We start from the raw sequence: 13,937 nt of genomic DNA, 5'->3' as shown, positions 1-13,937 counted from the left end.
TTTGCACACTGAGTTTCAAAGCCTTTTTGGTAATAGTGGCCATAATACATCAGATGAATGTTGGATGGACGCACACACGCGCACGCGCACACACGCACACACACACACACTGCGCCCTGAATACAATCGTATAACAAACAGTGCCCCATAAAAATAGTACCACACCCTGTGCCCTCTGTAGATAGTCTCATACACACAGTGCCCCTGTAGATAGTCTCATACACACAGTGCCTCCTGTAGATAATGCCCCAGTGCCCTGTTGATAGTGCCGCACAGTGCCCTCTGTAGATAGTGCCCCACACAGTGCCCTCTGTAGATAGTGCCCCACACAGTGCCATCTGTAGATACTGCCCCACACAGTGTCTTCTGTAGATACTGCCGCACAGTGCCCCCTGTAGATAGTGCCCCACACAGTGCCATCTGTAGATACTGCCCCACACAGTGTCTTCTGTAGATACTGCCCCACACAGTGCCATCTGTAGATAGTGCCCCACACAGTGTCTTCTGTAGATACTGCCGCACAGTGCCATCTGTAGATACTGCCCCACACAGTGCCATCTGTAGATAGTGCCCCACACAGTGTCTTCTGTAGATACTGCCGCACAGTGCCCCCTGTAGATAATGCACCCTATAACATCAAACAATGATTACACACCATTTAAATCCTCCTGCTCCAGCACTGTTATTGGAGCATCGGGGGGTTACCGCTGCAGCCAAGCGAGACGTGATGGCAGCGGTCACGTGAATGATGTACTGTATGTAGCGTCATCCCTGCAGTGGGGATCGGTGTTACTTAAACTTTTTCACCAGCAAATATTATTGCAGGTTCAAACATTTTCATGACACCGGCTTCTTGAGGTGGAAAGCGGCCGGGCCGGTGCTTTACCGGCCAAGTGGCCACCCTAGGACAAATTGTGGATAGTAGGTGAAGAACTCCACCCAACAAGTCAAAATTCAGCTTTGGACAGAATCTGCACCTTTCTCCTATATCAAAAAATTTACTTGAACTCATTTTTTACGGCGTGGTCCCACAGCTGCACAATGCGCGTGCTTGAGCCCTTTTGTTTTTAAGGTGCAGTCCGAGACTTTAAGAAATGAATCTGGCTGCATCGGTGAATTCCGCTCCAGCGCTGATGCTTCGCTGGTCCCCACAGGTCTTTGTCCATTTTCCTGGACCGATGACGTGCCATAAATACCAGCGTCACGACTGAGACCAGTGATTGGCTGCAGCAGTCACATGGATGTACGGCACGTCATCGGTGCAGGAAAATAAAGGTCGGCAGTGACCACCGGCGCATTAGGGCAAGAGAGGGAGGAGATTTAACCCTTTAGTGGCTAGCCTACTTTGGGCCTTAATGATGGAGCGATTTTTTTTTTTTATCAAAAGCCGTAACTTCTCAATTTTTCCGTAGACAAGGCCATGTGAATTTTGCGGTACAGGTTGTATTTTTTTTATTGTCATCATTTTGGGGTACATATTCTTTATCGATTCACTTTTATTAAAATGTTTTTGGGGGTAATGAAAAAAAAATTTAAAAAAATTTCACCATTCATTTTTGTGTCTTTAACGTACGCCGTTTATGGTGTGGTATAAATGATATCACTTTATTCTGCGGGTCGTTACGGTTACAGCGATACCAAAATGATATCTTTATGGTTTACTACTTTTGCACAATTTTTTTTTTTTTTAAAGATATTTGTTTTGGTGTAGCCATATTTTAAGAACTGTAACTTTTTTTATTTTTCCACCTACGTAGCTTTATGAGGGTTTATTTTTTCCGGGCGACTAGTTTTTACTGGTATCATTTTGGGGTACATACGATTTTTTTGTAAGGCGGGATGAACAGAAAACATAAATTCTGGCGTTGTTTTCTTGTTTTATATTTTTCGGCGTTTAATGTGGGTTAAATAAATAATGTATAGATCGAAGCGTTACAGACGATACCAATTACGTGTAGCTTTTTTTTTTTTTTTTTCGTTTTCTTTATAATAAAACCATTTTGTAAGGGGAAAAGTGGGTGTTTTTGTTTTTACTTAGAAATTTATTTATTATAATCTTTATAAATTATTTTTTACTTACTTTTTTTTTAGTCCCACTAGGGGACTTTACTATGTGATCATATGATCGCTTTTATAATACATCTGCAATACTTCTGTATTATCCCTGTCAGTGCATTATTCCTTATGCTGAAGGCAGAGCTAGGGGCCTTTGTTAGACCCCCAGCTGCCACAGAAACCTTTGGCACTGCGATTGCGTCAGGGTGTGACCGGGAGCCCTAACCTATGAAACCGCTTAGATGCCGCATTTGCTATTGACCGTGGCATGTAAGGGGCTAAGCTGGCGGGATCGGAGGTAACTTTGATCCTGTACGTTAGAGCAGGAGCCCGGATGTTTTTTGACAGCCCGACACCCGCTCTATCCGGCACAGTACACCCGTATCGGGCGTATGTCACAGCGCCGCTTTTTCATAGCGAACGTGGAGTACCTCCATAACTGCCAACTGGCCCTCATATACAATAGTGTAAGACGCAACCAATCAGATAACTCCTTTTATTATTCAGAAGCCTTTTGAAAAGTGAAAGCAACAGTCTCATTGGTTGCCATAGGCAACGACCTTTTCTCTCTCTGCACCGGTTTTGATAAATATTCCCCCATATGTAAGGATTGGGGCTCCATATTTCCCGCTTCCCAACAGGACACAGAGTACAATGTAAAGACTATGAAGATAACATCACGGTAATACGTTGCTGTTATCTCCAGGCTATAGCCAGTCCCTACATATACGGTTTGCCCAAAACAAACATGGCCGTTCAACACGTTTGCATCCCCGCCCCTAAGGTAGCATCTGACCACGACCTCTTAGACCACAACGCTGTGAGTCTACGTGTGCGTCACACTTTTTTATGTTCCCATTCCTCCATCCAGTATGTGGAGAGGCTGTCACCATAACTATCCCGCTTACTCATCCCTATTAAAGCCCTAAAAACTGCGACCCTAGACTCAACCAGCCTTAGGGGGTGTGAAACCAGTACAGATGCACAGGGCGCATCATGTTGTACAGTCAGAGGGCGCTCTGTTTCCTAGAGCTCCCAAAAGCACTGATAAAGGGGAAAAAATCAGAGACCCTCTAGCGCCCCCTCATGTCATACAACTTTGCAGTGAGCCATAAGGATTTAGCTCTGCTTGATTGCTCGATTTTTGCCCATGTCCCTCTGAGACAGATGATTTCCAGCCTCCTAAATTAGATTTTATGTAATGGACCTGACAAAATAGTCCAAAGTGTTATAGCAGAATAAAGAAAAAAAATAACTAAAAAAAAAGTTGTATACATCTGTATTCACCCTGTAAATAAGGTTGGGTCAAACCAATTAACTTCAGAAGTCGCATAATTAGATGAATGATGATTAGTCACATGATGTCACTATAAATACACCTGATCTGAATGGCCCCCGAGTCTAAAATATCAGTAAGCAACAAGAAGACCGAGGAGCTCTCCAAACGCACATCCCTCGGACCTCCAACCTGCCCAGCAACAGCTTCACCCTCCTCCGCACACCTTTCGGGCCACCTCACCATGCAACACACCCGCTGGTGCCCAGCTTTGCCCACTACTACGTCCTGATAAAAAAATCCAGTGACACACACGCACTGGATCCTACGGGCTCCAAGGGTAAAAGGAAAGACCCAGGGAGGAGACGACATTGCAGCGAGGTGAATATAAAGGAACAGCGCAAAAAGCGAGCGCCAGAGACTGCGTGATATACAGAGAGAGCAGGAACGTTTGCTCGTTCATCTGCTGATCGCTGCCGTTTACATAAGGCAATTATTGGCAACGAGTGTTCTTTGAATTGGCCAGTGTAAAAAGGCCTTAAAGAGGCTGTCACCACATTATAAGTGCCCTCTCTCCTACATAATGTGATCGGCGCTGTAATGTAGATTACAACAGTGTTTTTTATTTTTAAAAACTATAATTTTTGAGCAAGTTATGACCTATTTAGATTTATGACCAATCAGCGTCACTTCTCTCCATTCATATCCATTGGTACTACTTAATGTGGGTGTATGTGACAGCACAGCGTGATCTCGCGAGATCACGCTGTGCTGAGTACAAATGGACATGAATGGAGAGAAGTGTATGGCGCTGATTGGTCACTGATTGGTCAGCGTCATACACTCCTCTTTACAACGCCCACTTGGTCAAAAGTAAAAACACGCCCATTTGGGCATTAAGAAAGTCATTAGCATAAATCTAAACTAGCTCATCCCTTGCTCAAAAATTATCGTTTTTCAAAAGAAAAACCACTGCTGTTCTCTACATTACAGCGCCGATCACATTATGTAGGAGATACGGCACTTATGCGGTGACAGAGCCTCTTTAAGAGTTGGTCCCCACTACTATGTCCGGGTGGTGAGATAAACGTACCCATTATCTTTACCCTGTTCCTAGGTGTTTTGTTATGGCTTTTTTATTATTAGTATGTTTTAAGGGGCTTGTTATTCTCAGTGATTATATATTTTCTTTGTTTTGTAGTCCATAATGCGGAGGACCCCACCAAACTGATTTGATATTGGATTTGACAATCCGAGAACTAAAAATGGCCATACACATATTAGATGTATGTCACCTGATCCCGCTGATTGTCAGGACCGGTCGATAAACTATTGCGTATGGCATTGTCCCAACTCATGGCAGATGTCGGATGGGAGAAGGGTCTGGCATGCCGATCCTTTTATTTGCCATGAGATAAGCAGCTGCCAGAGGAACCTGGTACTCCTCTCTATGGAGAACATGGGCATGCTCAGTATACGTTAATAATCTCCCCTATAAACATTGCTTCTAGGGGCACTGTATGGCGGCACATGGAATGTCAAAGCGATGTGTTTGGGACTTTTGACCCAGATACCACTTTGGTCTTTTGAGGTTTAAAAAAAAATAAAATCAAGCAGTCAAGATCCAAAAATCCTTTTATTCTCGAACAGGTGAAGGTTAAACATTGTGAATGTATTCTAAGTTTATATAACCATCATCAGGTCTTGCAAAAACAGCAGCGGATCCCATCACAGAAATATATTACCTCTCAATTATTGGCTGCAAATATATAAACCTTTGGGCTCACAGACCTCGTATGGCGGTATAAAACCAATGGCACAGAGCGGCACAGTATGGGCCATCGAGCAGTCTATGAGGACCCCATTGTGGAGCCGTACAACATTGATCTGTAATAGGGCCATGTGCGAAAGCCCCAAGGAGATTCCTAATTCTAAGATCATAGCGTTTCTAACCCAACATTTTGTTCTCCCCGACCCAATCACTCTCTTTCCACCACATCTTTTATTGAAGCATCAGGATATTTGGAATATCCAAAAACTTCCTGCATAGCAAGTGGTTAAGCCCAAAATTTCCTGACCAATTCCTGTTTTATCTGTAATCTATTAACTTGTCAATGGAACGCCACACATCCAATGACCTACAACCCAACATCAAGAAAGGAGAGAAAGAAAAAACGAGAAGAAAGAACAAACTAAGAAGATAACCGGTCGAGGTCTTGGGAATCAGTTGGAGGACATCTTTCCAACTAGTCCTCATTTTAGATCCTTTCCTGTAAAAAATTCTTTACTAAGTACTCTCTCTGACTCATCCTGGTTCCATGTGGGCACCGGAGGATATTTGCTAACTTGAAGGCCTAGTTCTTGCTCCTCATCTATGTTTTCTTTGATGTTTTCCATGATCTATTCCTCATGAAGCATTCTCCGCAGGTGCTACAAACATAAGGTCTATCTCCTGTGTGGACTCTTGAATGGGAAGTTACTAGGGAAACACTTCCCAGATTGATCACATTTATAGGTTTCATTCTTTAGGTAATTGATTTCACCCCAATGAGTCTTCATGTGTCCCACAAGTGATGATTTGGTGTAAAATGTTCTTTCACACTTGGGGCAATTCAAAAGTTTATATTTCACCGGTGGTACTTGGGGAGTATGTACAATTGCGGTGGTAAAGACATGGGTCCCACTATGAAGTAGTTTTTCGGCTATATGAATTCCTTGATGTGACACCAACTCCGTCATGGACAAGAAACATATTCTGCATTCAGAACAAGAAAACTGTATACTGATGCTCTCATGGGCTCTGCCTTGTGTCTCTGGAAGATTTGTACCCTCCTTAACATGAGCTGACGGATATTGTTGAGAATTGCGTACGACGCTGCCTTCACCACATGACGATAGTTCAACATGAGGAGATGTATATTGTGGAGCATGTTCTTTGATTGTATAAACGTTGAACTCTGTGAAGGTTCCTCCGTCTTCTAACCCTGGTGCCTCCTTCTGTTGATATTGTTGTGTATGATCCAGAGATGTATATTTGGGTTCTTCGAGATGTCCTCCACCACAGGAGCTTGGTTCATCTTTAATATAAGTAGATGGGTATTGGCGTGTATGAAGATCTGTGGCGGTGTAAATGTTTGGTTCTGTGCTGGTTCCACCATTACATGAGGTTAGTTCCTCCTTAATATGAATGAATAGATATTGTTTTGTAGGATCTGTGAGGGTTCCTCCATCACATGAGACTGGTTCCTCGTTAAGAGGAGTAGATAGATCTTGCTGTGTGTCGTCTGTGGGTATGTAATTGTCGGGGTCTACCATATGACATGAGACTGGTTCTTCCTTGATCAGAGTAGGAGGATTTTGTGGTTTATGATCTGTAGGGGTATAAACATCAGCGTTTGTTAAATTTCCCCCATATCGTTCCTCCTTTAACCGCATAGGTGGATTTTCCTTTGTGCCATCTTTAGGTAAACCTGGTGGAATAAATCGCGGATAGTTAACCTTCTTTCTCGATTATATTTTGGGGTCATTATTAAGTCTCGTACCTGGTGATGTGAGGGGCCGGTGGTCCTCCATCATGACGTCCTTGTAGAGATCCCTCTTACCCGATGGTGTGCGGTTCCGGTGGTCCTCCATCATGACATCCTTGTAGATATCCTTGTGTCCTTCTATATACTCCCACTCCTCCATGGAGAAATAGATGGCGACATCCTGACATCTTATAGGCACCTGACACACAATGATACAGTCATCATCCAGACATATTGGACCAGGGGTGCACAACAGGTGGCCCTCAATACCATTTTATGTGGCCCCCAACCATCAGGTTCAGAAAGACACGACTATCAATAGACTGCCTACTGATGGAGAACTGTGTCGTCATCAGACAGTAGCTCCTCCCCCCCCCCCCATTGGTCACAGGTATCAGTGCAGGACTTGGAAGGTACATGTAAGACCTATTTGACTTCTCACATGTATCTTCCATGTCAGAGAAAAAAGGGAGAGTCAGAGGGTCAGCGTTGGAGCAAGGACAGGTAAGTACTAATGCTGTACGGCCTGGCTGGCACTAATGGTGGGTCACTGTGGCTGGCACTACTGCTATTCTGTTTTTGGGGTTCTTAGAATGCCTAAAAGGGTATATTCATCGGATATGCCATCAATATCTGATAACCAGGGGTCTCATCTCTCCGGATATATTGGGGGTCCTACGATCTCCTGTCCGGCACTCCCGAGAGGAGGAGACAACATAGAGAGATGCCCACGCATGCTGCTCTCCATTGTGGTTTATGGAAGTTGTTCAAGGGTAGCTAAACTTTATAAAACTTTTGACATGTCAGAAGCTTTGATCAGTGGGGGTCCGAGGACGGAGACCAACTGATCGCTAAAACCAAATGGCAGAAGTTCTCGGGTGAGCGCATCGCTTCTAATTTGCTTTGCAACAAAAAATAAAAAAGTTTAGGTACACTTTAAATGCTAAGCTATTTCGCTGTTCTTCCGACAGGTGGAAATCCAAAAAGTGGAACCCCAACCTGCCGTACATTTATGTCATACTCAGTCTATATGCTATAAAGGTCTCCGGAGGAAATACTCCCTTAAGTATTATCGCGGCCCTTAGGAGTGGTACAATTTGCCGATGTGACCCTTGGACTACCAAGTGATAATGTCCCAGCAGCGCTCACCTCTCCTGTCAGCAGCTCGACCATCTTGTGATTGAGTTCTAGGATCTTCTTCTTGTGCGGCTCATGTGCCAGGGATGGAGGAGAAGATATGTGAACATCCGTCACTTCCCCCCTAGTTCCGTCTACGACATTTGTGCCTCTCCCTCTTGACTTCTTCACGACAACATAATCCTACAGAACACAAAAAAGAATAATAAATATGATAGGGGAACAGAGAGCGACACCCGCCAGAGGACCGTGTGACATCATTCCCAAAATTCCCCACCTCTCCGGTCAGCAGGACCACGATCTCCAGGGTGAGGTTTAGGACCTGCTGAGCTAGATTATGCCGGTTTTTGTCCATGTTCGGTGACTTCTTGTTGGTGGAGAATATACGTATACTGTAGACGGGAAATCTGTAAGGAGAAGGATGGTGGAGTACATGGCGTCAGACACATATTTGGTTGATTTTCCGAATAGAAATGTGGTCACAATCTACAGCAATGGATCTTACCGATGGATCTTAGTCATATGTTTTCCGACTTCCCTCCGCAGAAATTTTTCAGATATTAATTTTCGTTCTTTCCTCTCCACCTTCCAAAGGATGAAACTTTTTTATTTTTCCAGTCGACAGTGATACGAGGGCTTGTTTTTTGCGGGACAAGTTGTAGTTTTTCACGTCACCATTTTACTGGGCAAAAATTCTTTGTGGGATGGAACGGGAAAAAAGTGATTTGACTTAAATTTTGTTTTTATGGCATTCACCGTGCAGGAAAAATGAAATGTTAACTTTATTCTGCGGGTCAATAGGATTATGGAGATACCAAATTTATTTAGTTTTTTTTAGGTCTTACTACTTTTACTTACCACAGAGCACAGGACAACATACGACCGACGGGCGGCTCTCGCCACCAGTCTTGTCAGTGCACGGAACGTGTGCCAGGTAGAAGTGTTCCCTCTTCTTTTAAAAAGAGGTTCTTCAGGAGCTGCAGTTTGTATTAGACAATACTGTGCCCCAGCTGCTGCAGAACATAATACAGCTGCTGCAGACCTTCACAAAGAGATTCTGCAGCAGCTGAGGTATTTATTACAAGGAATAACTTTCCTCTACTGCAAATGATGAAGAATATTTGACATCGCCGCAGATCTGTGACCTGTATAAATCCGCTGCGACATTTTATACGGCCAAAAGGACTCCAGGGTGATATTTTTATTTTCAGTAGAGAAATATTTACATATAATATTACTGTCATACAGGATACATGATATCACCGGCATAGAATACACAGCATATAATTATAATGTTATTACCTTCCAGGAAGACGCAGCCCCCTCCTCACATATACATCATGCAGGAAGTAACTGCAGTGCACAGCATCCTGGGAGATTAATATTGTGAGTGTGGTCACATGACCTCAGTAGTCACAGGGGTTGTAGTCCGCCCCTCCAGGAGGAGTTATAGTTACATCAGGCCTTTAACACTTTGTTTACCAGGTAGCAGCACATTGTCCCCTCCTCCGTTTTATTTACAACACGTTCCTGCTCAACCAACCTGCTGCAAGTGGCGGATAACAGCAGCACAGTATTATAAAGCTGCAAGAGCCAAATTATGGACAGTCACACATATCCATAGGGATATACCCTACACACACCACCCCCACATGATACACACCCCTCATACCACCGCCACATCAAACACACCCCTCATACACACCACCGCCACATCATACATACCCCTCATACCACTGCCATATCATACACACCACCTCTACATCATACCCTCATACCACCCCACATCATACACACCCCTCATACATACCACCCCACATCATACACACCCCTCATACACACCACCGCCACATGATACACACCCCTCATACATACCACATCATACATACCACCCCACATCATACATACCCCTCATACACACCACATCATACACATCACCCCACATCATACACACCCCTCATACATACCACATCATACATACCACCCCACATCATACATACCCCTCATACACACCACCCCCACATGATACACACCCCTCATACCACCCCCACATCATACATACCACCCCACATAATACATACCCCTCATACACACCACCCCCACATGATACACACCCCTCATACCACCCCACATCATACACACCCCTCATACCACCTCCACATCATACATACCACCCCACATCATACATACCCCTCATACCACCACCACATAATACACACCCCTCATACACACCACCCCCACATCATATACACCCCTCATACCACCTCCACATCATACATACCACCCCCACATCATACATACCCCTCATACACACCACCTCCACATCATATATACCCCTCATACCACCGCCACATCATACACACCCCTCATACCACCCCCACATCATACACCCCACCCCCACATCATACACACCCCTCATACCACCCCACATCATACACACCCCTCATACCACCGCCACATCATACACACCCCTCATACCACCTCCACATCATACACACTACCCCTCATACCACCTCCACATCATACACACCCCTCATACCACCACTACATAATACACACCCCTCATACACACCACCCCCACATCATATACACCCCTCATACCACCTCCACATCATACCACCTCACATCATAAATACCCCTCATACACACCACCCCACATCATACATACCCCTCATACACACCGCCTCCACATCATATATACCCCTCATACCACCCCCACATCATACACACCCCTCATACCACCGCCACATCATACACACCCCTCATACCACCTCCACATCATACACACTACCCCTCATACCACCTCTACATCATACACACTACCCCTCATACCACCCCCACATCATACACACTACCTCCACATCATACATAACCCTCATACCACACCCACATCATACACACCCCACCCCCACATCATACACACCCCTCATACCACCCCACATCATACACACCCCTCATACCACCGCCACATCATACACACCCCTCATACCACTTCCACATCATACACACTACCCCTCATACCACCTCCACATCATACACACTACCCCTCATACCACCCCCACATCATACACACTACCTCCACATCATACATAACCCTCATACCACCCCCACATCATACACACCCCACCCCCACATCATACACACCCCTCATACCACCCCACATCATACACACCCCTCATAACACTGCCACATCATACACACCCCTCATACCACCCCACATCATAAACACCCCTCATACCACCGCCACATCATACACTCTACCTCATACATACCCCTCATATACACCAATCCCGCATCATACACACCACCCCACATCATACATACCCCTCAAAACACCCCTACATCATACATACCGCTCATACCACCCCCACATCATACAAACCCCTCATACCACCCCCCACATCATACATACCCCTCATACACACCACCTGCACATACACACCCACATCATACACACCACATCATACTTACCACCTCTACATCATACATAGTCATCATACACACCACCCCCAAATCATACACACCCCTCATACCACCCCCACATCATACATACTCCTCATACACCCCACCCCACATCATACACACCACCCCACATCATACATACCACCCCACATCATACATACCCCTGATACACACCACCCCACATCATACACACCACCCCACATAATACATACCCCTCATAGCACCCCCACATCATACACACCCCACATACCACCCCACATCATACACACCCCTCATACCACCCCCACATCATTTATACCGCTCATACACACCACCCCACATCATACATACCCCTCATACCCACCACCCCGCATCATACACAACCCTCATACCAACCCCACATCATACATACCCCCTCAAACCACCCCAACATCATACATACCACCCCCACATCATACACACCCCTCATACTACCACATCATACACACCCCTCATACCACCCCCACATCATACATACCCCTCATACACACCACTTCCACATAATACACACCACCCCAACATCATACACACCCCTCATTCCACCCCCAAATCATACATACCACCTCCACATCATACACACTTCCCATACCACCCCCACATCATACACACCCCTCATACACACCATCTCCAAATCATACACACCACCTCTACATCATACACACCACGTCCACATCATACATACCCCTCATACCACCCCCACATCATACATGCCACCCAACATCATACATACCCCTCATACACACCACCTCCACATCATACACACTACCCCTCATACCACCTCCACATCATACACAACCCTCATACCACCACCACATAATACACACCCCTCATACACACCACCCCCACATCATATACACCCCTCATACCACCTCCACATCATACCACCCCACATCATAAATACCCCTCATAAACACCACCCCACATCATACATACCCCTCATACACACCACCTTCACATCATATATACCCCTCATACCACCCCCACATCATACACACTACCCCTCATACCACCTCCACATCATACACACCCCTCATACCACCACCACATAATACACACCCCTCATACACACCACCCCCACATCATATACACCCCTCATACCACCTCCACATCATACACACTACCCCTCATACCACCTCTACATCATACACACTACCCCTCATACCACCCCCACATCATACACACTACCTCCACATCATACATAACCCTCATACCACCCCCACATCATACACACCCCACCCCCACATCATGCACACCCCTCATACCACCCCACATCATACACACCCCTCATACCACCGCCACATCATACACTCTAACTCATACATACCCCTCATATACACCAATCCCACATCATACACACCACCCCACATCATACATACCCCTCATAACACCCCTACATCATACATACTGCTCATACCACCCCCACATCATACAAACCCCTCATACCACCCCCCACATCATACATACCCCTCATACACACCACCTGCACATACACACCCACATCATACACACCACATCATACTTACCACCTCTACATCATACATAGTCGTCATACACACCACCCCCAAATCATACACACCCCTCATACCACCCCCACATCATACATACCCCTGATACACACCACCCCACATCATACACACCACCCCACATAATACATACCCCTCATAGCACCCCCACATCATACACACCCCACATACCACCCCACATCATACACACCCCTCATACCACCCCCACATCATTTATACCGCTCATACACACCACCCTACATCATACATACCCCTCATACCCACCACCCCGTATCATACACAACCCTCATACCAACCCCACATCATACATACCCCCTCATACCACCCCAACATTATACATACCACCCCCACATCATACACACCCCTCATACTACCCCCACATCATACACACCCCTCATACCACCCCCACATCATACATACCCTTCATACACACCACTTCCACATAATACACACCACCCCAACATCATACACACCCCTCATTCCACCCCCAAATCATACATACCCCTCATACCACCTCCACATCATACACACTTCTCATACCACCCCCACATCATACACACCCCTCATACACACCATCTCCAAATCATACACACCACCTCTACATCATACACACCACGTCCACATCATACAGACCCCTCATACCACCCCCACATCATACATGCCACCCAACATCATACATACCCCTCATACACACCACCTCCACATCATACACACCACCTCTACATCATACACACCACTTATATACACCACATCCACATCATACATACCCCTCATACCACCACCACATCACACACACCACCTCCACTTCATACACACCACCTCTACATCATACACACCACTCATATACACCATGTCCACATCATATATACACCTCATACCACCTCCACATCATAATAATAATAATAAATAATAATAATCTTTATTTATATAGCGCCAACA

At 45.4% G+C, this 13,937-nt stretch overlaps 1 protein-coding gene across 2 annotated transcripts; it reads right to left on the bottom strand.

The window, feature by feature from the left end:
• Positions 1–4,948: 4,948 nt before the first annotated feature.
• On the bottom strand, positions 4,949–9,380 carry LOC142663510 (uncharacterized). Of its 2 annotated transcripts, none has more exons than XM_075842226.1 (6): positions 9,298–9,380; positions 8,501–8,690; positions 8,273–8,402; positions 8,008–8,178; positions 6,874–7,057; positions 4,949–6,801 (listed from the first exon to the last, which is right to left on the bottom strand). In XM_075842226.1, exons 2-6 carry the CDS (start codon positions 8,515–8,517, stop codon positions 5,777–5,779), a joined length of 1,527 nt encoding a protein of 508 aa, XP_075698341.1. In that variant the 5' UTR covers positions 8,518–8,690; positions 9,298–9,380; the 3' UTR covers positions 4,949–5,776. The 2 variants fall into 2 exon arrangements, with proteins under 2 accessions (XP_075698341.1, XP_075698342.1); XM_075842227.1 differs by having other exon boundaries at positions 4,949–6,702.
• Between the last annotated feature and the right edge of the window lie 4,557 nt (positions 9,381–13,937).

Source organism: Rhinoderma darwinii, chromosome 11, assembly GCF_050947455.1.
Source record: "Rhinoderma darwinii isolate aRhiDar2 chromosome 11, aRhiDar2.hap1, whole genome shotgun sequence".
Lineage (NCBI taxonomy): Eukaryota > Metazoa > Chordata > Amphibia > Anura > Rhinodermatidae > Rhinoderma > Rhinoderma darwinii.
Note: the sequence above shows the minus strand (reverse complement) of the source record. Positions and strands in the feature narration are given on the sequence as shown.